This window comes from Brachyistius frenatus, unplaced genomic scaffold (genome assembly GCF_029030835.1).
Source record: "Brachyistius frenatus isolate BFR_SWC_R1_liver_20210118 unplaced genomic scaffold, ASM2903083v1 Contig_5, whole genome shotgun sequence".
In the NCBI taxonomy this organism is placed as follows: domain Eukaryota; kingdom Metazoa; phylum Chordata; class Actinopteri; family Embiotocidae; genus Brachyistius; species Brachyistius frenatus.
In genome coordinates, this window is record NW_027210604.1 from 6,554,648 (window position 1) to 6,579,498 (window position 24,851).

Below are 24,851 nucleotides of genomic sequence, written 5' to 3' on the forward strand. Positions count from 1 at the left end.
CACTGAAAATGTGCTCATTGTATACATCATCTATACATATCTATATATAGATCTTCTTTGCAGTCGGGTGTGTGTGACGCATCAAAGTTTTATAATTTGTATGTTCTTTGCATATTTGAAGCATCGTCTGCTGTCATGGCTTCAACTTTGTATCTATCAGATATAGCTTTATTGGACAAATTCCTTCAACGTCTTCACTAACCATTATATGAATTTGGACAGAGATTAATGTAAACTGCAACTGCTTGGTCGAGGCATACAACCACAAGGAGGTAATTCTAGTTTCTCTAAACACCATTTTTCTCCCTCAATACTGTATCTTTAAGTGGAGAGGGGGAAATTCCCCTTTGCCCAAAGGGAGATGTATGGTTTCCTGCATGAGTGACCCAGGTTTTGGTCTATCACATAGACAAAAAACAGAAGTAGGAGAAATCCAACTGGATCAACATGTGCCAAAATGCAATCGTTTTTTTGAAGATTACAGCAAAAATATAGCGTTAATTTTGCCCTCCCACAATATACGCAGGATGAACACTAAGACAGCAAAGTAAAAATGCTAGATGTATGCAGTGAGAGCCAAAGATTCACTCTTGTGTAGCAAACGGCAAGAACACAATAGTTAAATCCTGAGGAGAGCCTGGTAGTAACCTAATGTCCAATGGGACTTCAATTATGAGTGGTCCAGAATTGCCACTTCTGGTACTTGAAATGAAGTGCCATAAAAGGTGATGCACAAAATGTCAACTGATAAGCAAAGAAATTTGTAATCATGAAGAGGCACAGATGGCAAAAAAATCAATCATCCCAACTACAGGAACAAATCTAAATCAACCTATCTAAATAGATATATCTCACTATATACACTATATATTGATAGGCTCGAACACAATGTCCAATCAGAGCAACCAACACTTTTATTCTTCCATACCGGGTGAAGAGAGAGTGGACGAAATTGAGTGTCTGTCATTTTCAATACAGAAGTGTACAATGCCACCTAGTTCTGTCGACTGTTATTGCAAACATCTATTGCCTCTTCAGACTATAATAGCAAACTGCTGCGGCTAATGACAAGCGCATATAAATACACACTCACACACAGCTGCGGAGTAGGCTGTTTCCTGTATACCGTTCTCAGTGTGTCCACATTACTGTTCCATCTGCACAGGCATTTCCTGTCCGGCCCTCAGCCACCACCATCACTTCACATGCACACACTCATTCCCCATTTCCCTATGTACTCTGTGCATTTTCAAGGCAAGGCATCCTTTTCTCACACATACAAACACACAACAAGCCCTTGTGTTTACTTATGAGCACTGGCCATTGTCCAAATTAAAGAGCAACTTTGCGAAAACAATCATAAGCAGTAGATAAATAAATGGCCACAACCTGTAATTATCAGTTATGAAGAACTGAACTGAATCTATTTTATTTTTTTATTTTTTTAATTTTTAATTTTTATTTTTTTTGGGGCGGGGGGTGTCATGGTATTGTTTTCATGACTAGAAGATAAAATACAATGCAAACTCCCACTTTACAAGTGCCTAGAGTTACTCTACATTACATTACAGTTACTCGAATCTGCCACTTTCACACTACGGAGCCGTGATGTCATCAATCAGCAACCCAGCGCTCAAATAGCGGCCAGCCTTCCTCTAAACTGGCCACATGTGTTTTTATTCAGCAGGAAAGTTATAGCAGGAAAGGTTAGGTCACAGATAGTTTACAATAATATTATTCATGTAAGGGAAAGTGGAAATGATCCCTGCATGTGACTTCACTCTATTTACACAAGCATGCCCTGAATACATTGATATCACCAGTCAGTAAAACTCACCACCTACACACACTCGCAGAGAACACAGCACACATTAATTGCATGAACTGGATTTCATAAGGTGATGGAAAGGAACGAAGCCAAAAGTCCGACAATTAGCACAGATTTAAAATAACAACTGAGGGCCTGAGGCGCAGTGTTAAAGCAGAGGAGACATAATAAGGGTCAGAGTTATGATTCCAACTCACGGGAGAAACAGAGAAGCTGTTGTAGTGCTTAAATATTGAATGCCAAATGGTTACCAGCTCTTGGATTAGATCTCTGGTTGTATTTAATACTGACTTGATGAGGAATATTAATTAAAATACGGCCCAGTAAAGTTGGGGGATAGGCATTTTATAAATGATTGCTGCTGGCCGTGTTTTTAAAGCAGGGGCAAGAGAAACAAATAGGTGGACCCAGAGGAAAACTAAAAACTATGTCTATTTTAGCTTCACAAAACTATGTTGTCCAAGACAAAGTTTGTGCTACTACAGACTATGCGACACCCATTAATCACATTGTAGGGACAAAAATAGGCCACCCTCAAAAGGTCCAGGACCCTGTGCCGATTTAAGCACAAAAATCTGGTCCACACAAGGTAAGGCATCAAACTTCAGGGTTAAGACCCTTAAGAGGGTTAAGAGTTATTTGGTTAAGTTAAGATATGTGTCTAAAAGATTAATTCAATGCAGTGTCCTCTCAATGGACAAAATCAGGTCTGTGTGTGTTGCAGTCATAGTTTTGAAATAAAGAGAGGACACATCCTCAGACACACAGGATACAGCACCAAACTTCACAGGGAAGGATACAAGACATAACTGGACAGAGATGGAGTCATGACATCATGAGTCAAAAAGTAGCCTTTGTAAGAAGGTTTCGTCCTGCGGTTCATGTTCAAATAAAACTATCATGCTCTGCCGCAAAGTACAATTGAGGATGAGTAAACCTCTTTTTTTTTTAAACAATAAACAGTTGACTTTATGTCAATGATTGGAATTGGTGCCCTCTTTCCTACCAGGTATGCAGTTTAAACAAAATAAAAACAAGACTTGGCAAGAAGAGATTAGACTTCCTTTCTCAGGGGCTTCTCAGGAGCATTAACTGACTGTAAAGTCTTGCTTCATCAGTATTTCATGCCTTTGTCCTATTTCTCCACCTCAAAATTTGCACACCCACTTTTGTAATCATTAAGCTACCACTGGTCAAACTTAGTTTCACATATGAGAGACGCTGTGTTTTTCACAAACCCACACACCAATAATAAACACACCCTTTTCCATTAAAGAGCAACCTTATGTCATTTTCCCAGTAGAGTGAAGCATCTGCACCAAATCAGCCTCGCTTTTCCTTCACTCCCTCTTTCCTCTCCCGGTCTCCCACTCACTTGCTTCCCCCACTCTTCCTCTGTTTTTCCCTCTTTGCATTTTTTTGTGATTAAGAACAAGTGTAACTGGCCAAAACTTCCTTTCTGGCTCTCTCTAAACACACACACGCACACGCGCACACACACACACGCTCCTGATGCATGTTTGCTGTCATGAACAGGTGCCTGTCTTCAGCCTATCCTGTCTCGTCAATCAAACTGCTGCCTCAAGACTCAAAAAGGAAAAGGAAGAAATAAAAGACTGATTGCTAGATTATTTTCTTATTTCCCATGTTCTCTGAAAAGCTTAATTTAACAATAATTCAATACAATGTGGCCTCGCTGGTGTGTGTGTGTGTGTGTGTGTGTGTGTGTGTGTGTGTGTGTGTGTGTGTGTGTGTGTGTGTGTGTGTGTGTGTGTGTGTGTGTGTGTGTGTGTGTGTGTGTGTGTGTGTGTGTGTGTGTGTGTGTGTGTGTGTGTGTGTGTGTGTGTGTGTGTGTGTTTTCCTTGATAGAGACAACTATACTGCATTTGCATCATGTGTCCTGTATTCTTTTTCTGTCTTTTTAATGCCAACTGAACAGGTATTGAGTTATTTTCTCTATTGAATTATTTAAATGTAGCCATGAGAAACAACAGTAAACATGCGTCCTTTAATGTGTTGTGTGTAGGTCAGCCTGAGTATTGGCTTGGGATCAATCGGTATCACCAGCAACCACTAATGAAACTCAGTGCATGACTTTTTGGGCTCCCCACTGCTTAAGTTCTTATTTCACACGGTAGAAGTCCCCTCATGTGCATGCTGTTAATGGAGCGGACCTGTCTAAGCAGCGCAGCGGACACAGAATTTCCCATGGCTGATCATCATCTGCGGTCATGGGTGCCTTCCACCCCCTCCACCTCATCCACTCCCCATCCCATCGCAACAAAGAGGGAAAACAAATCAAACAATTCACAGTTTCCCATTATTTTTTCTGTCGGCATATGGTTCCAATCAGCTGTGTGTGTGTGTGTGTGTGTGTGTGTGAGTGCGAGTGTGAGTGTGAGTGTGTGTGACACCATGTGAATGTTTTTATTTTCCATACATTACTCCTCAGATACGAAGCTCTTTGTTCACACTTTTTCTCCATCTCTTTGGCTCCTCCTTCCTCTCACGCCCTCTCCATCTTCCATCTCTCTCCTTCTCTCTCTCTCTGAAGGCCCATGTCTTTGATTCTCAGGTTTAAAGTCTCTCACTTCCTCTCTCGCTCTCTCTCTCCCTCTATTTTAGTCTTGCTTTTCTTGGCTTCCAGTCAGACCTCAGGCAGACCTAGAGGTCTTTTTCCCAAGCGATCTCCAGGGTGGACTCCAGGGAACAGAGCACACACACACACACACACACACACACACACACACACACACACACACACACACACACACACACACACACACACACACACACACACACACACACACACACACACACACACACACACACACACACAGGCCCTGCCCTCACATGCTCTGTCCATTTCCTCCTCTGTCTCTGCTCCTATCTTGTATCATTCCCTGTCTACACCTCCTTGTTGACTCACAGTGTTGTCATATTACTTTAAAACTGTGTTGCAGTCATGATTTATCAGAAGAAAGAGAACACAGTGTTCAAAATGAAGTATCGTGTTCTTAGCCTGAATGAACTTTCTGCACCATTTGTACACTACAAGCTTTGTGGGTGCTTAAAGCCTTTATTGTGCACATTAGTCCCTGTGGATTCTCACTTACAAGGGAGACCTGGTTGAGACTGCAGCAGCGTTTTTACTGCAAATACAAACAAATGCACCCACAAAACACAAACGTGTTGTGCACTCGCTTTTCAGTGAATGTAAGAATTAGTACGCACCCTTCAAAAATATCAATCCCAACGAAAATACAAAACAATCTGGGCAATATAACATGGTCACACTCTGCGGTGGTGGGAGAAGTATCAGATCATTTAATTAAGTAAAAATAACAATAACACAGTGTAGAAATATTCTTTAAAAAGTCCTGCTTTAAACTTTGACTTAAAGTACATAAGAATTAGCATCAAAATGCACTTGTATTACATAGACCCATCATAAACATGACATATTACATACTTAAAAATAATATGTATATTGTTATTGGATTATAATTATTAACAACTTGGTACTCATGTGGAACTTAATGTACAGACATTAATGTACATATTCTAATATATATAATGGGGAAAAGAGACCCAAACTTGTACTCAAGTTAATGCAGTTAATGTACTTTCCACTGCTGTCTGAAATCCATATTTAGTGACTCTGCTTCAGGCTTTGTCCATCTGTGTGTGATAACTCTGAAAGGGGCTTTAAAGTTTTACCAGCATGACAGCAGATTTTATGTCAGGTTTCTCATTGTGAAAATATTTTCTATTTTTAAAGTCTTTTAAACTGTTCTTTAAACAGACAGTGATGTTACAGCCCACTGTGAGATAACTGAGGTCTACAGTATATGAGAAGAAAGTTTGCCAAACAATAGAGGCAACAACAGGATTACACTGCCATCTAGTGTTGAGGCAGGGTACAGCGCAGATGTTCCTCACTCAACTCTTAACAGCAAAACATTATGTTGCATGAAAACTATCAGCTGCTGTAAAACCAGTTTATCTTCAGGACCTTCTCCAGTTTAAAAAAAAAAAAAAAAAAATATTAATAGCTCAAACCTTTGTTGTTCATTTGTAATGTTATGTTATTGTGTTTATTTCTTATATGATCAGTTAATGGAAGCGGATGGGAGGAAGGGAGTCAGAGGGGGGGGGGTGACAGGAGGGGCTAGAGGTGTGGGGTGGTGGGGGAAGACCAAAGGGTTGATGAGGAGGAAGGTTGGGTAAGGAGATGAAGGTTTAAGGGGTGAGGAAAAGGGTTAGGAGGTGGGGGTTGCTGGGATGGAGGATTGAGGGGTAAGGTAGGGCGTGAGGAAAGGGGTAATGGGGGAAGATGGGGGAAGTAGGGAAGACCAAAGGGTTGACGAAGAGGAAGGTTGGGTAAGAATATTAGGGTGAGGGGGTGAGGGAAAGGGTTAGGAGGTAAAAGTAGCTGGGATGGGGGATTGAGGGGGTGCGGAGGGGAAGAGGTAAAGGATGAGAGGGGTTTAGAAACCAAGGAGGGATCTTCCTCCTCGATTGTTCTCCCTCTCTCTGTCCTTATTTTCTTTCTTTTGTCTCTTTAGATTCTCTATCTCCTTCTTCTCACACTCTTTTTTCTGTTTCTCGTCTCTCATCCTTCTTTCAGTTTCATCTCCTTCTTCACTCTTTTCAGTTTCTTCTCCTCCTTTCTCATCCTAGCCTTCTTGATGACACACTACAGTATGACTTTTATGCCATATATTGGACGACATGCTATAGTGTGACTTTTTAAATACATTTTAGACGGCATGATATAGCCTGACGACATTTTCATAATTTGGACAACATACTATTGTGTGACTTTTTTTTGTCAATTTTCAGTCCACATGTAATAGTATGACTTTTTTTTTTAGATATTTTGGACGACGTACTATAGTGTGACTTTTTTTTTCATGAATTGGACGACATGCTATAGCCTGACTTTTTTTTCACATTTTGGACGACATTAAAGAAGTATGACTTTTTTGTACTATTTCTCCTTCATAAGTATGATTTCCGTTCAAGTTATGATAGGCAACACAATAGTGCAGTTGTCAGCATTGTTGTCTCACAGTTTAAAGGTCCAGGTTCAAAACCTGCCTGCTACTCTCTATTTTTAAATTGTATGTTCCTATAGTATGACTTTTTTTATGATATTTCGGACGACATGTAATAATATGGCTTTTTTTCGATATTTCGGACAACATGCTATCGTGACTTTTTTGTCATATTTCGGACCACGTGCTATAGTATGACTTCTTTGTCATATTTCGGTTGACATGCTATAGTATGACTTCTTTGTCATATTTTAGAGCACATGCTATAGTATGATTTTTTTTTTTTTTTTTCATATTTCAGACACTTAGAATTACACTTTAAAACTTTCAGTAGCAAAACAAGCACTTTTAATGGTGAGATTGGTATTTTCTAAGTATTGGGGGGGGGACATGACCCCCTCAAAAGGGCCGTGGTTACACCCATGCAGGGGGACAATATAGATTTGGATTTCTTTCTTTATCATTTTTGAAAAATATTTTATGTCCATGCGTGTATTCGCCGTTGTGTGAAAAGTTGAAGAATAAGCAGCCCTGTTTAACCGGACGGTTCTGTGATTTCTCTTAATGTTCTTTTGACAACTTTCATGTACCGGCTTTATGATTTCAGTCCAAGGATGAATCCTGCTGGAAAGATTTAATGAGTTTATTAACTCCACAGATAACCAGTTTGGTTTGAAAGCTAAACATGCCACTGAGTTTGTGCGTTCAAGGAAATTGTGAACAAATGTAAAAGGTAAAAACTCAACCGCTCTGATGTGTTTTATTGATGTGTCCAAAGCCTTTGATGGTGTTAATCATAGAAAGTTGTTTGTTAAATAGAGTCAAAGAGGGTAGATCAAACACACAGTGGTTTAAAGGTATGCCCTCCGGACAATGAAAGTAAAATGGGGCAATAGTGACTCACCCCCATTTGGGGTTTGCAACGGTGTCAAGCAAGAGCTAATTACGTCCCCGGTTCTTTTTAATACTTATGTTAATGATCTTTCCAAATGATTGAAATAAGGGGAAATCTGTGTATTAAAGGATATAACCAGCTTGTCAAGTGCATATCTGATAACAGTGTTAACCAAAATGATGAGAAAAGGGTAGACAAAAATCATAATTTTATTTTTCTACATTACAAAACAATATGTTCCACCTGCATCCGTCCCCGTTCTGAGCAGTGGGCCTCGCCACTGTTCACCTTCAAGCAGAACTGTCCTAGTTGGTTGCCATAGAGAACTATGAAGTGCATGTGAGTGTTTAAGCTTCTTCATCATCGCTTCCTGCTAGGCTGCTGTCAGTAGAGTCCACTTCCTGTACCTGTTCTGAGGACTGTGGGTGTATTTCTGGGTGCGACTCGGGCTCTGTGGTGCTGGAGGGCTCGCTGGGTTCTGTGGCAGCGCTGCTCTCTGCTGGTTTGGTATTGTTCTGCTGTCCTTGATCAGCTCCCTCCAAGAAAGTAGACCAACCCTTTAGCCGTTCCTCACGCTCGCGTGTCGTCTCTTCCACCTGCGCAACAGAAAATGAACATGAGAGGTGCTCACGTCTCACCACGTCCAGAGTCTGAGTGAGTTCAAGATATCAAAATATAAGAGTGCCGACTGACAGGATCCAGCAGCTTTTTTACTGTTCGATGTGAATTGTGACACAAGTTTGAAATTAACTTGATTTCAAAATCACAGACATTTCTCTGTAATGTGAAATTGGTTTTAACAATCAAAGTTGAAGTAAAGAAAACTATGGCACAAGATTTTGTATTCATGCAAGACTCCAAATTCCAACTAGAAGCTGAGAAAATTGGTTTTTGGGGCCTTTAAATAGTGCAATCATTCCAATATAACCCTGATGAAAACGTTTTTCAGACTCTTCTGGAGCCACAGAACAAATCACATAGCTGTGAGTATCTGGGTGATTAGCAAACCGGTCTTGTTGTGGAAATCAGCTGCATTCCCCTTTAAAAGATACACCTTTATTTTGTTAGCCAGAACCCCTATTTACTGCCATATCCTGTGGATCCCCAGTTCCCCCCCCCCCCCCAAAAAAAAAAAAAAAAAAAATCCCTTCATATTTTGGATATTTGTATTTACCTGATAGTCTGTCGTTCCATCCCAAAGCTGGGCAGACAGCTGCCTTCCTCCAAACCAGCGACCGTTGAATGACTGAATGCATGCATCGGCTTGTTCGGGCTCCTTGAATGCGATTGATGCCACACCGTCGGGGTGTCTCTACAGCACAAAAACAAACTACATGTCAGTTCTTTCTTAGATGCCACTGACACAATTCAAACCAAGACTTTGAAACAGCTCAAATATACTCACATCAAAGAGGACGACCTTCTTGACCTCCCCGAACTTCTCGCACTCTGTCCGAAGATCTTCACGATACTCATTCAGCACCAGTGGGTCTTCCTACGAGAGCCAACACAGAGAGCCCAGAGAATAACACTCACAGCATGCTGTGTGTTTGTGTGTGAGAATAAGAGCATGCATGTGTTTGTGTGTTCCTCTCTGCACCTCAAAGTCACTGGGATGGAACATGTTCCTGATGATGACAACTTTTTCATGTCGCTTCCTCGCTTCTCCTTGCTTCTCTGGCCTCCAGTCCAACTGTCTACACAGACAAAAACCAAAGACGCTCAGGCACCAGAAACAAGAATTCCACCAGTGTTTTGGACAGTGGAGTTTAACCCTGCATGATGAGTGAGAAGCAAAAAAAAAAACAGGAGACAGCATTTACTTCTGTTGCTGCTGCAGCTTCTTCTTATAATCTTTGTTTTTTTTCTTCTTTTTGCTGGCATCATACTGGCCCTTCAGCTCAAACCGTGCTTCTTCCACATGGAGTCGATATCCTCGCATCTCCGATTCATCGATCAGACGCATGGCCAATGCCACAGACTCCTTCTGCAGAGAACCACAAACACACACACACACAGTCACGTCCTTGGTCTTCGAGAGTAATAAATAGAAAAATGTGTCCGGTTCGATGACTCTCGTAGGTTATGCACTGATGAGTTGGCACACGTCATGCAGACCCCGGACAGAGGAACGTTGGAAGGACAGACTAACCTTGAGATAGCAGCAAAGCCCATCTCCCTTCAGATTCCCTTCTTTGTCCTTGTACAGTTTGACCTTGTACTCCTCCGTGATGGGGTCCCGCATCACAATGCCGCATTTGGACATCAACTCAACAAACTCCTCAGTGCTGATGTCGGGAGGCAGGCCTAAGGTGACGCAAGCATGGACAAAAAGAAGAGCCACAGAATTAAATTTACACAGTCAGCAACTCACTGGACAGCTGTCTCCTTGGCCATGATAAAAAAAAAAAAAAAAAAAATGTTTGGAGATACTAACCTGACACGTAGACGTTCGTGTTTTTATTGTTATCAATATCAAACCAACCTACGAAAGAGAAAAAAAACATTTTTCAGAAGCAGAATTTGTACAAACGTAAACTTAAAAACCGCACACAAATTCATAAAACTACCGTAAAAAAAACATAATGACCATTGTAGACAGAGAGAAAGGAAGAAATAAGTTTTTATATAAGAAAACATTCATAGACCATTATATGTACATTCCGTTTAAGATTTCTGTTTGTGTATTAGTCGGTGCACTGTGTTTGTCTCCTCTATGGCTGCGAAGAAGAGTTTACCAGGATCTGCTTTCCTCTTCTCCCCTTTCTGCTTGGCTTCTTTGTCTGACGTCTCATTCTGATCTGGGATTGGGTTCGCGCTGGGATCTACTGGCTTCTCCTTCTCCGATGGCTTGCTGTTTGGTCCAGGTGCTGCTGGGTCGGTGCTGCTAGGTGCAGCGTTGTTTGGATCTCCTTCCTGAGTGAAGCCGTAGTTGGCCTGGTATGCTGCGATGAAGTCCTCTGTTATCTGGAGAGACAAAACAAACCCAGTTAATATTAACACAGAAACCAGCTCGCACCAATTTTGTCAACGCTGTAACTATTGAAAGTTATCACTAAGTTTATCACGACTAGATCCTCAGTCCATCTTGAATCAAGGTTACACTTGAAGCCAGTTGCAATAGACTAAAGTTCGCGCAATAAATTAAAACACATCTCAAGTGACAACATTTGATGTTATGTGCAAGTAAGTGAATGCATGTGAAGGCATAAAAGAGGTTTGCAATAATGTATAGTGTATGATGACATTTATACATGACGCAGTCTGTGGCCAAATGTGGTCAAAAGCTGGCGTGAATCTTAAATTGACATTATTGCTGCTATGCTACAGGCCGGCTCCTCCATTCAGAGTAATACAGCATACTGTGCAAAAAGGCAATGAGTAGGACTTTGCAGTCACAACATGCAGTAGCAAAGCATGGCCACTTACATGCGCACTGCCAAAACTTCCAAAACAGTAACAAGGATAGTCACGAGAAAGACCTGAAGCTCGGAGACCGAGAGACCTCAAACAACAAATATGACGTCGGAAAAGAAAAGCTGAGCGGGAAACAAAGTTCATACTTTGGGGAACCAGGCCTTCTTTTCGGGGTCCCAGTCATACACAGTCCCGTCCTCTGGATCCGTGTACGTGTTGGGGTCTGACCCGTCTTCATTCTTCTGACCGTAGAGTTCCTGCATCCGCAGTTGCTCCGTAAACTCTCGGTTGGCGTTTAATTCACCGCTCATCTGGGACAAGAGTGTGACATGTTAGATTACTACCCAGGACATCGAGCCACTACGTTTAGGAGTATACGCCGTATATTATGTGGCAGGTTTGTTCCTTCTGGGGTAGAGGTAATTTAATATCCTGCTTTTCTATTTCCTATTTCACATCTCGGATGTCTCTTGCAGAGACTTGTGACGATTTGGTTCCTATCCACCCATCAAAACTCAGAAAAAGAAAGCTTTTCAGGGGGTGTAAAAACAAACAAATTTATAGCATAACACTCTTTGCAAACAGGTTATGAGCCAACCATTTATATCTTCCTACCAGCGCTGACAAATCGTGAAAACTGCGTCAGCCAGTTGCTCAAATCTTTCACAGTGTTGATTATTTATGACTGAAAACGTGAGCGAGCCATGTTGGACATGTTCAAAATCTACTGCTCGCAGTCACACTTGTGTTTCTGTTCATTTCAGGATTTTTTTTTTTTTTTTTTACAGATTAAACTTTGGCATATCTGAAGATCCGTGATAAACTCTAATAAGATTTAATAATAATAATAAGAGTTCATGTTAGCCAAGATGGCTAGCGTTACCTTTCACCACGATAGTCCAGGCGAGCTACAACTGGTACGACGGTTAACGGAGCAGATTCTCCCGGTCAAACTCAGCCACAGACCCAATTGGGCTTTCGTGTTTTGGATGCGTTCTCAATTAATTATTTTTTACTTTAAAATGATCGTTATCTACTGCCCGCAAGGCTAACGTTTTGGTTTTACCACCAATCCGCGACGACGCTTGAACGAAGTACTTCCGAGGTCAGGCTCTAAATGCGCATGCGCGACAAATGGGAACGGAGCGCTCGATTTGTACTACCGCATCTACCTTTTTTTTGTTGCTACGCAGCAGTACATGCGACGAGCAATCACCCCCCCTCCTCCCCCGCCCGCAGTTTAAGGTCAAGTGACATAAATCGAGCGCACATCTTTGCGTGTCTTAACAACAAGCACCGAGAGTTCAGTTAGCCAGCTTTTAATGCAGCTAACAGGCAAGTAAGTGAATATTTACTTTTGTTTGTCATGGCGGAGAGTAGCGGTAACGTGAACGTCAGTGCGGCCAACCTGCCTCCGGGAGACCCGCAACTCATCGCCATGATCGTGGAGCATCTGAAGAACAGGGGGCTTTTTGACGAGTTCCGCCGGGACTGTTTGGCCGACGTCGACACAAAGGTAGTCCGCTAACGCTGCTTTAGCTTCCGCCATAGTTGAACTTCGAGCAAACCAGAAAACGACGCGAGAGCAGTCGTCTTCCGGTTGCTGTAATACTACCTCCCGCGCACGCTATATTGAGCGAGTGCGCTGTATGATGACCCGAGTTTGACACCGCTTGTTGTTGTTGTTGTTGTTGTTGTTGCTGCTCCTCCTGCTACCAGCCGGCTTATCAGAACCTGCGACAGAAAGTGGACAACTTCGTCACGTCGCACCTGAGCACGCAGGACTGGAACCCGTCTATCAACAAGAACCAGATGAGGAACGGACTGAGACAAAGTGTTGTTCAGTGAGTGGGACCTCTTCCGACAGGTTACAGTGTCGACGGAATATCTCATTTAAAATAAAAGGCAAACACCTTTTTTTGTTGTTGTTGTTGTTGTAGTCTACAGTTAATGATTTTATAGCACACACACCTGCTTTGACATGAAAATGAATGTCAGTTTTAATAATGGGCTCTCCAGATGTTAAGTATCGTCCCCGACATCTTGCCAAGGCTCAACGAAGGCGCAGTCCATCGGTGTTATTAATCACACCGCTGCTTCCCTTTGCAGTGTGTTTTTTGTTGTTGTTGTTGTTGCTTGCAACTCCCTGTTTGTGTTTTTCAGATCGGGCATGTTGGAGTCCGGTGTGGACAGGATCATAACTCAGGTCGTGGACCCCAAGATGAACCACACTTTCCGGCCGCACATAGAAACCGCCATCCATGATTTCCTATCGGGGGACAGAAAGGAGGAGAACACGTCGAGTTCTAACTGTGTACCGTCTGATCAGCCAGAACAACAGGACGCCCCGTCTGCTTCTGGCCCCAAAACCCCCTGAGGTGTGTTTAAAATCCGAGGTACACTGCGAGGCCAAGAACGACTGAGAGTACGGTGAGGAAACGTGTATTTGCTCCCTTGCTACAGGCACCCATCATTTTGTATGGCTGCGTTAGCCTTTTGAAAAGGTGGAGGATAAAGAAGAAGAGGAGGAGACTGATCCATTAAACAGAGGCAGCAGGAAACGGAGTCAGGAGTGTTTCTTTGCCCGTCTGGGCCGAGGACAAGGCTTACCTCTGGAGGAGGACGACAAAGCAGGGGGGGGTGAAATGTCACTGCGCTGCAAGGCTCTTCCTTTTGGACAAACATGGCACATGTCTGGATCTTTCTTTTATGTGGGTTATCAGTCGGATTGTTTTTTTATTTGGACCGTTTTATATTTAGTGCAGATCCGATCTTGCACTCAGGCTGTTTGTGTGCATAGCCACGTTTTTCAATAATGCTAAAATTATTATAATTAAAAACATGCTAAAATAACATTTTAGACTTGCAGACACCGACTCAGATGATGAGTGAAATGGATGGGCTGGTTGATTTCCAGTTTGGAGGACGAGAGGAAGAAGATTCTGATGTTTCCCTCTAACTTAGTATGTATTTAAGTTGTAGTATTGATTGGGCATCCCATGTGCTCGAATAAAAAAAAGTTGAGATCACGTCCCCTTCTGTATTCTTTTACTTGTTGCTGCTGCTTGTAGTTTCTGGGCTTTCATGTATAAAGTTACTCTGCTGTCTATAAAGATGTTAGCAATGTAATAGATTCTTTCTTTTGGCAATAACTTAGTTATTATAGTCTGGATTCTCTGTGATTATAGTCCGAGTATTTTTGAGCCACAGGAGGTCTGTCAGAATGGGAAGTATACTCAAACTATTCATGTTAGCCTTGTACAGACATGTATAACAGTGTAAAAGGCCTCCAAAACACTTCTATGTCATGATCAACATAACTTTTGAGCAGTTTTTCATCTCTAAAAAGTCACAGACTTAACCACAAGTGGTCTCACTGACTCTGGGATTCCCAGTTTTGTTTACCCTGTTCTTAAAGGATCAGTTTGTAGAGAAGTCCTGTCTCTGAAAGCCTCCATAAATCCTCAGTCAGTCTGTTTTCAGTGTTTTTGTCACATCACAGCTTGCGCAACTTTATTGATTTAACTACTTGTTTTTGGCAGGAGCGTGATTCCCCCATGTTAACACAAATATGCATCAGTTTGTGTCATGAAATCCCTTGCGTGTGCGTGCGTGTTCATCTTTCCATGAAGTTGCAGTGAAGTGTTGTATGACATATTTCCTATTAAAATATAAAAGAATGAAATACTTAGTTGTTTAATGGATTGTTTGTATTTGGAATTTTTTTTTATTTCCGTTTATATATATATATTTATTTTTGATAAAACAGCAACATGTCTTTAACTAAAGGAAATTCTTGTAACTGGAAAATGTCGAACTCATTTACTAAATGAATAATGCCTAACTGCTGCTGTTGAGTTTTTCCAAAAGCAATTTTTCCATGGGGAAATTTCAAATTATACATATACTGCCATTTATTTGAAGGAAATTTGTCAAAGCCTCAGCACACAGAAACACAATTTTTAACAAGTAGTTTGTGTGACATAAAATATCGTCCTTAAAATTGTTTCGCATCCCGTTGAACGAACCAAAATCCACTTGAGCAGAGCAGGCAGGTTTTCATGAAGCCACATAGGATGATAACGCTTCCGCCTCATATCCATTATGATAAAGCAGATACTTGTGAGTGCGAGCTGTGTGCGTACAGACATGTAGAATGTTGTTTACAACGAGATCATGTGAAGAGATGGGGAAGGGGTGCTGCATGTTTGCACAGTGGTGTCTGTACATTAGTGTGCCGTTTCAGGGTGCGCGTGTGCGTGTTCGGTGCCGGGCCGAAAGGTCATTGTGTGGGTGGTCATCAGGGGTTGAGTGAGGGAAGCTGAGGGATGTTGTTTTGAAGCAGGATGAGACTGAATAAGCGGGAAAGATTGCACACAAAAAAAAAAAAAAAGTCTTCCAACGTCCAAACATTCACCCCTATAAGAGTACGTCTTCCCTGACTGGGCCCCTGCATGAACACACACATAAACACCCTGTCCTCCTACCTTGATGTCACACTGCAACACACGCATGTTCTCAACCACATTCACTGAAAGCCTCTTAGATGCAGGGTAGACAAATCCAAGGAGGCAGAAGAGTGAGAGGTATGAGATATTTGTTTGGCTCATATGGAGACGCTGATATGACTACATGACGTGACTGGCCTGTCCCTCTGTGGATGTCAAGGGTCAGAGGTCATGAGTCAAAACACGCAACCACAACAAGTAGGCTTCAAAATGTGAATTTATCAAAGTAAAAAAAAAATTATTTTTATTTTTTTATTATTTTTAAAGGGGCACCATCAGAAATAATTACACAGAATTTCTTTTACCCATGTGGATGTATTAAGACACACAGCTCATGTAAAAACATGTACTATTCATTTAATAATGCTTTATAGAGCAGTTCTGTGCCATTGATTAGAATAAAAGACAAGTTGCCACTTTGTAAAGATCCCACTAGCAAGTAGTTATGGTTTTTCCTCTTTGGTCATAATTCAGTGTTGGTAATACATACACTTTTTTTTTGTATTACTTCTAAGTCACAGAGTTGCAGTTTCAGCAGCTATAACTATAAATAAGTTGTTATTGAATGGATTTTGGTCCAGATTTTGTCTCCTCTTCAGCCCTTTTTATTAACCATGCCAGTGGGGACGCGAGATAATATCGGCACATTGTGATCGGATAATGAAGACTTTAAAACAAAATATCTCCATCGGCCCAAAATAAACATTTCTGCTGATATAGCAGGTCGCTAAATTGACGCTTTTGAGCCCAAATATTTATGGTCTTTGAATTGGCTTTAATTGCTATGCAGTTGTAGCCCTATACTATAATGCACTTCCGTTATGGACAGAGATTAGATTTTATTTGTTTTGCAACCTGTGAAAAGTAAAATTTACCCTGGTTGCTGTTTTTTTTCAGATTTGTCTACAGTTTTGTTTTTAAGAAAATGTCAAAAATGGAAATGGGCTCCTTTACATAACCTAAATTAAAGTTGTTTTCTCATTGTGCCTCGTAAATGTGGACATGCAGTGAGCCATCGTGATAGTGTAATGCCATTTCATTACAGGAGAAACTTTACACTCTAAATGGGGTGGGAAAATAATATAGGCAAATATCGGCATTTGCAATCGTCCAAAAGAGTTTGAAAATATGCCTGAGAAGTTGTTTGTTTTGGTCCAGACCAAGGGCCAAACTGAAGACACTATGCCCAATGAAGTTGGATCCATTGTCTGGGCATAGATGAGAGACATGTCCTCTTCTACAAACAAACCTGCACAGAGCGTTTATATGGTCAGTATCCAATGAATAGGCAACTTCTAAGTGGAATGCTCCGCATGCCACACATGTGAAAATGACTCCGTAGTGCTTTTCCAGGTTACATCCTCTTTTGACCTCGATTGGCCCAAAATAATACACCCCAACATTGGTGAATGGAGGAAGACGTGGAATGATTCTTTCTATGGGAAGGTCTGACATTTTTTTGCTCACCCAACTTCCCTCTATGGCACCTACAGAAACCACAGTTACACAGGATTTTTCTTGTAGCTGCTTTGGCACTGGTGATACACTATTTGCTCCTCAATCTGGAGGGAACCTGGTTTCTCCCACCATGGCCCACAGGGTCATGCATGTGCTTTAGAATCAGAGAGGATACATGTTGGTGACCGCATATTTTGTCTCCTCAGGCACGGCGGCCTTAATCAATCTCCCTCCAACTCTCAGCAATCGAAATGGGGTCCAGTTTGTAGATTGTACTCTCCTTTTTCACTTCACGTCAGCCAGATGACAATACAGCAAAGTCGCCAGGGAACCTTTTCTGTTGAGCAAAGCAAACGATGGAGGTTTCTGCTTCCAAAAGATCCTCCAAATGCAGCTTTATTGCGTCGCATTTCAAGTCGCTCGTGACCCACCCCTCCTCTGCTTTCAACAGAAATCCGGGGCCTTCAATCCATCTTTGGCTGGTCAACAGCTGATCCACTGGTAATCCTTTTGAGGCTTCACCAGTTGCAACCATTCCAGCAGACTGTTCCAACTGAAGCTCAGGCACAGCATAACCTTCCTTGATGACATCATTGAGACAGTTGGTATATTTCTGGTGGAACTTCATTCCAACAATGCTATGATTGGCATCACGATGAATTTTTGGCAGAGACTCCTTTCTTAAAAGGGAAGTTTCAAGCTGTAACGACCACCTTGAAGCTTCACTGAATCTTAATCATAATTTCAAATGAACTTTAACAACATGAAAGCCTTCATATTGTACCCATGTGTCAGAATTCATAATGAAACACAATCAAAAAGACCCTTTTCAATAAAAAAAAATAAAATAAAAAAGCTTTGACAGAAAAAAACAGTTAATTTTAACACCATTAGTACCAATGCATTGGATTTTCAGTAATTCATGTGCACGCAACCTTTTGTTCGTTGTTAGCACTACACATAGCCTACCTGCGGTCCATTCGTGCGTTTTTTTCGGTCGGCACTGAAGAGTGTCCCGTTGAGGGTTCGTGGTCCTGTTGTCCCACGTTGTCCCACATTGTCCAAACAATCCAGCTCGACTGAAGTCCAGCGATAATGTCCAATTAATCCAACTCCACACAGAACTCCAGCTATGGTGTCCGTCCAATCAATCAATCAATTAATCAATCAATCAATCAATCATTCGATCAGCTGATCCCGTGAATGGCGTTCCTGGAGTTCCTTAGCAAGTTTCTTTAAATGTCTGTCCAATCGGTCACGTTACCACAAACCTGGTAAAGACACTGTATGCTTCCCCATTGACACACCTGGTGCCAATCACTTGAGGCTCCCATATATAGGCTACGTTTCCTGCTCAAATGCTCCACCCAGTGTCCAAACACAAAAACTGCATAAGTATACATGTGGTCACCTGTATAATACATAATCATAATCATAAAACAAAACAAACAAAAACTAAATTATGACTCCAACAAATGTGGGATTTTCTCTCGCGTGACCTGCTCTTCTTATGCCTGCCTTTATTTCACGCCTCTGTTCATCTTTAGTTTATTCATAGGACATTTTATTCAGTTGCATCAGATACGTTCTGTAACAGGTTTTTTTTTTTCTGTTTCTCTCATCAATGACAAACTCTGAGCGCCACACTTGCTGCGCGTTCACAGGGCCGCGCTGTGATTGGTGGAGACCTTAACTCCGGCCGTCGTGAACGCGCAGCACTCCTTGCAGCTTTATATATTCCAGCGTTAATATCGCGGTGACAGTCTTGAGTGAAAACTCCTCTGAGAAGCGACACTCCTGCAGCTCCAAAACTCCTGAAACAGAGACACCGTAAAAGAAAACAGTAGCACAAAGGGGTTAGAATAAACCGGAGAGAATAAACCAGAGGTATGCCGGTGAACTTGTCCGCGGTGTTTGCCGTGTTTTTCCTGCTGCTGGTCTGTCATCAGGTGCTGACCATAGATCCGCATGATGTCCAGGAGAAACAAGTTACTCAGGTGAAAAGACGCCTGTCTCCGCAGAGTACAGGTGAGATCGACTCCGAGGCACTCTTCATCCAGACATTTTAGCAGAACAGTGGTGGTCGTATTTTCAGTCCATCATTTATGTGTCGGATACGCATGTGCGAGGTTCTGTCATAGGTACTTTTGGGTCTTTTATGCAAGCATAAAAAGGTTTTTGACTGGCAAACAAAGAGGTCCGATTTTCTAACCAAAACTTTCTGTGACATCAGCGAAGACTGATCAACAAAACTGTAAGAGAACTTCTTTTTTTTCGCAATTCATTCTCAGTTCATATAGTTTAACTCATAAACTTGATTTTTTTTTTTTTGTTGTTTGTTTGTTTTGATTGCAGTGCTCTTACAACTGTTTTCATGCTTTAAAGAAAGACCCAAGTACCTTTTACACGCTCATCAAAGAGTTGTTCTGATGTTCATGCCTACAGTCCTTGAAAAGTCTGCGAAGCGTTGTTGTTTTTTTTCGGTGTTTTTTTATGAAACTTGGGAGAGAAACCGTTCAGTGTGCCGCTCGCCGGGCAGTAAAGCGCGCGTCTCTGTTTGTCCTCCTGCTCTGTTGGAGGCTGTAATTCAATGCGCAGCTCCGGTGGCTCGACCCTGTCCAAGCACATTCCCTCCGCACCAGCAGAGCGGTGCATGACGGCACCTCCGGCCCGGAGCTGACCTGCAGGCTGCACAGCAGGATGGTGTAGACCTGTAACAGCAAGATAATACACACAGTAATAACACTAGCCGGTTAAAGATTAACAAGAAACCCCAAAGAATAAGTGCTCTGTGTCTCGGGCTGCTCTGGTCTACTCACCATCTCCTCAGCTGCAGAGAGACAAGAAAAGTATTTACAAAACAATCGATTTCTCATTTTAAATTCGTTTAAAAATGGTATTTGAAGAACAGGAAAGTGTTTCCAAAATTCATTTATCAAATTGAAATGAGATGTTCTGCAAAGTGAGTGTTGTTGTCAGGACAGGAAGTTCCTGATGTGTGATTATATTGCAGCTACCCCCCCCACTCCCCCATTGACGTACAGCAGAATACAGCCCAGTTGCACTCATGATCTGGGAGATGCACTTATCTCTGCCATATCATTGTCTGAAAATTAACACTCTCTCTGTTTCTGTTTCAGCGGAAATTCAGAGTTGCCTGGTGAGTTCAGGGGATGTCGGCTGTGGGATGTTTCAGTGTTTCAACAACAACTCCTGTGACATCCGAGGGCTGCACCACATATGTCTCACTCTGCTGCACAACGCAGGGTGCTACGACTCACAGGTGAGGATCAGCATCTTATTTCACACACTCTGACACTTAAAAAAAAAAACTCTTTTCAAAAGTAACTTGTTTGCCTTAGTGCCCCTTTAACCGTAACCGCCAGCCTGAAATCAAGTTCAAAATTAGGCTCTGGGTCAGAGAAGACATATCTGGATATGTGTTTTTATTTCATTTAATCCCTTCAGTCATTAAAGTCATTTGTTAGGAATGTTTGTTGTATAAGGAGCAGTGTATAGTTATGCATGGTAGCACTGGATACAGAACAATCTGAGAGGGGAACTGAAATGAGAGAAGGAACAGCTTGTCCACTTTACTAGAATAGAAATGCATGAGAAAGTGATGCAGGTCTAATGTGTCTCCGGTATGAACAGGAACACTGGATGATGTTCTGTAAGGATCTGTGACGGCACTTCATATATATATATATATACAGCTCAGTTTTTTTTTTCTTGAAATACATATAACGTGCAATTTCACAACAAAACTCTGATCCTGCGTAGTTCACTGGTTCTGTTAGATGTAACAGCACTGGTATTTTATTAAGTTAAACATTGACTCATTATCAGTTAAATAAAAGCAGCAGTGCAGAACTTTTGTCGACTGCTTTCGACAATAAGAGGAATTACAAAAACACGGCGCAGCTACAAAGCATACTCCAAATATTTTACAAATAACCAACATGTCCAAGAATAGTAACGCAACATCCGAGTCTGCCCACAGTCTCTTATCTTCTTTCACTACTCTCCATTGACGAAAAAGCAACGCAACTGAATATTGTGTTCATTGTCGATCGCTTTCTTCCAGCCCAGGAATGTCTCACCAGACACCAAGGTTTCAAAACTTTGTACACTGTAAAATACAGAGGAATTCACCTTGCGGTGATAACCTGAATCAGCATTGCGTAAACATACATTTATATGCAATAGTCCTGCACTATGGCTTTAACATTGAATCATAATTAAATAACTCTGCAGGTCTGCTGATCTTTTTATTCTCTTTTCGCGAATTGTTTTGTTGTAAACCTTGAAAAGAATCAGTCATTACAGATCAGTAGATATTTTTTTCAGGTGTAAGTACAGACCAACGCAGAGCTGTTGGTACCGTCAGTGGGTCCTCGATTTGAAACCGAGACAGACCAAAGCGAGTTTGTTTGTCGCCATCGGTTTTATCACCTGAGATAACAGCTGTTGCTTCGCATCAGCTTGAAAATGAAGCTACGAGGAGCAAAATATCCCATTAATTCACCTCGCATGCCGTGTGCATGCCGAGTTACAGGCTTTCGAAATCATACTTCCTCTTTATTACAGCAAGCAATACGTTTTTTCAACGTATACATAGCATGTGAGTCCAGTACGAAGACTGACTCAAGCATGTCAGATCCGATTGGATCCCCCGTACACAGGAAATGAAAGCATGTTTTTTTTTTAGGAATTTTGTGTCATTCAACAGCAGTTGAGACTAAAGAATGGAGGGAAACAGAGGATTTGACACATACATACATATCCCAGGCCGGATATGATATTGTGATCGACAGTATGAAATCGATAGATCAACCTCTATTTGTATAACATTAAAAAAAAAAAAAAAAAAAAAAGGAAAATTATCAATGAAACCAGTAAAGTGATGATAATAAGATGAATAAAATAAATAAAATTGAACTAGGTGAAATAGATCATTGACGACAACAGCAAAGAAAATGATATATAACATGAATAAGTGATTAAAGAAATAATTAACAGTCCATTTAGAAATACCTTCTCAACCCCTTACCCCCTCCCCTCCTCCTCCTCCTCCTCCTCCCCTCAGGGCAAGTCATTTGTTAAGGACGCGTTGCGGTGCATGGCGCTGGGACTGCGGCAGCGCTTCAGCTGCGTGAGCCGCCGGTGCTCAGCGGTGAAAGAGATGGTGTTCTCGCTCCAGAGAGAGTGCTACTCCAAACACCAGCTCTGCCTGGCGCTGCGGGACCACATGGACACCATGGGGAACCTGGTCCAGTTTCACCTGATGTTTCCCCCAGGGTGAGAGAGAGAGAGAGAGAGAGAGAGACACACACACACACACACACACACACACACACACACACACACACACACACACACACACACACACACACACACACACACGGGAGAGATGCTAGTAACTCAGAAGTTGATCCTAACTAAATGTCCATACTATGGTATTTATTTGGATTTTTTTTTTTATGACATTTTGGACAATATACTGTACTATGATATACTATGATATGTTGGACCACATGTTATCTATACATATTTATATACAAATGTCATTTGGACCTGCCCGTTGTCGATATTACGGTGTTGATCATCATATTGCCAAATTTTTCACAACATCTGGTTTCAAAATAAGTTAAAGCTTCAGCACGAAGCGTACATTTAAATAAATGCTGTTTTACTTCAACAGCTTTCTTTCAATTTAGTTTTTTCGCATATGGAATATAAACGCAGCGCATCCACAGCCTTAGTTGACACACACACACAACATGAGTTTTCACCATCTGTAGAAAAGAATGTATTAAAGCTTATAATGATGCAGCACTGACCTGTAGTTTAACAGTAATAAACAAACTGTTTGTGAAATGTTACCCGTGTTACATCCAAAGTCTTTTAAGCTACAGTATGTGTTTGTTTTTGTTTTTTTTTTTTTTTTTAAAGAAGAAATCACACCATCCTCCTTTGACAAATAAAAAGTCCAATTTTAAAATTTGCAAAAGGACCTCACATTGAGACATGGTGGTTTCTTGGTTTTGGTGCCCACTGACATTTTTCTCCTGCTCTTAATACGTCTGGTGTGTTTAAAGCAGCGGACTCATGAGGATAACTCTCTCTGTAGTGTCTGCCGTTTAGTAAAAGTGACACAGGCCCAATCCTGACATCCACCCTCGCAGACTCTCAGACTTCCAGACTTTGAGGCGCGTCCCCGGGTAAGGCCGCGAGGGTTTAGGACTGTCCCACTGTTAAATCATCGAGTCCATGAGGGCTCTCTGGCGGATATTTTGAACCCTTTGAGCACCCTTTTATGCAAGTCTGCATTTCTGCAGACTTTGCCTCAGGGAAGTTACCCACGTGGTCGTCTTCTCTCCAATAAGGGTCCGGCTACAGCTGGACCCTTCTCGTTGTCCTGCCCGTAGTCTGCTGGCCACACAATGTAAACAAACTAATCATGGAGGGTGTTAAAAGTGACAGCACTGGGCTGCTTGCTGCTGTGGTTATTTATTGCATGTTTGTAAAGTTTTTATTTATTTCTCTCTCTCTCTCTCTCATATATATATATTTTTTTTTTAATTATTAATTTAATCATTCATTTTTTTGTATGTGGGGTGGAGGGGCGTTTTTTCTTTTCCGATGGAGATACAAGCAGGGTGTGATGTCACGATGGAGTGTCCCATTTTGCTTTTTATACCATTTCAGCCCTCATGAACTCAAGCACTCAAACACTACAGCTGTGACATCTAGTGGGGTGGTAGCAGATTGCAACCAACTGAACACCTCGCATGACACCAAGTTCCTCTAAGTTAACTTACTTAACTCGAGCTAACCTTTCTTAGTCTACTCAAATTGACTTTACCAACTCACTTAACTCAAGTTTACCTTACTGATGCAAGATAGACATAATTAGCATTATTATCCCCCGGGAACACGACACACTGGACCTCTAAATTCACAATAAGTCTGCAGTGAAAATGCATGAGCGAGACAGCAGGGCATTTTTAACCTGCAGTCTCTTGTGTTCAGGCCATACGTGGAGTTGATGAGCTTCCTGTTAAAGTGCGGAGATGAGGTCAGGCTTTTGGTCGGACGGCGGCTGCGCAGGCAGTGTGAGCAACACTGGGGGGTGCTGTGCAGCAGCTTTGCCAGCATCTGCCCTCTCAGCCACTCGGACGCCCTGCAGCACACCACCGCCCCACCAACCAGCGCGCCCTGGCACATAACTGCTCAGGGACCCCTGGAAGAGCCGACCAGAAGGGCCGAACCAGAGGACAGGAATGGGCTCAGGCAGGTCGACAATGCGGCTGAATCTGGTCTCCCCTTGTCTGAGAAATCCAATGTCACCACTTCATAGACAGACAGGCCAGTCACACAGTGGGTGTAGACAGGGTACACAAAGATACAAAGAAAGAGTAAAAGTAGGGGGTTAGTTTTGTCAGGAGTATTTAGTGTAGTGTTGCTGGTGAAAGCGATGCAACATAACTTATTCAATCTGTTGGGGGTCTTTGTGATATATTTATATTTTTCCAGACGTATGACTTTGTACAAGGAAGAAAAACAATTGTCTACCTCACTTCCACATCACAGTAATCTGCAGTGGCTCCTTCATTTAGCAACGGACACACACACACACACACACACACACACACACACACACGTCAACACTACAGTGAATT

At 41.9% G+C, this 24,851-nt stretch overlaps 2 protein-coding genes across 3 annotated transcripts; one reads left to right on the plus strand and one right to left on the minus strand.

The window, feature by feature from the left end:
• Positions 1-7,974: 7,974 nt before the first annotated feature.
• On the minus strand, positions 7,975-18,204 carry htatsf1 (HIV-1 Tat specific factor 1). Of its 2 annotated transcripts, none has more exons than XM_069719326.1 (10): positions 18,136-18,204; positions 11,347-11,511; positions 10,522-10,750; positions 10,221-10,268; positions 9,936-10,090; positions 9,607-9,770; positions 9,384-9,480; positions 9,189-9,278; positions 8,958-9,095; positions 7,975-8,379 (listed from the first exon to the last, which is right to left on the minus strand). In XM_069719326.1, exons 2-10 carry the CDS (start codon positions 11,509-11,511, stop codon positions 8,131-8,133), a joined length of 1,335 nt encoding a protein of 444 aa, XP_069575427.1. In that variant the 5' UTR covers positions 18,136-18,204; the 3' UTR covers positions 7,975-8,130. The 2 variants fall into 2 exon arrangements, with proteins under 2 accessions (XP_069575427.1, XP_069575418.1); XM_069719317.1 differs by lacking the exon at positions 18,136-18,204 and adding an exon at positions 12,084-12,304.
• LOC138634907 (stanniocalcin-2-like) lies at positions 12,491-24,801 on the plus strand. Its single transcript, XM_069722115.1, has 7 exons — positions 12,491-12,716; positions 12,920-13,044; positions 13,364-13,574; positions 19,050-19,194; positions 20,307-20,449; positions 22,256-22,467; positions 24,202-24,801. Exons 1-7 carry the CDS (start codon positions 12,567-12,569, stop codon positions 24,527-24,529), a joined length of 1,314 nt encoding a protein of 437 aa, XP_069578216.1. The 5' UTR covers positions 12,491-12,566; the 3' UTR covers positions 24,530-24,801.
• The last annotated feature ends 50 nt before the right edge of the window (positions 24,802-24,851 follow it).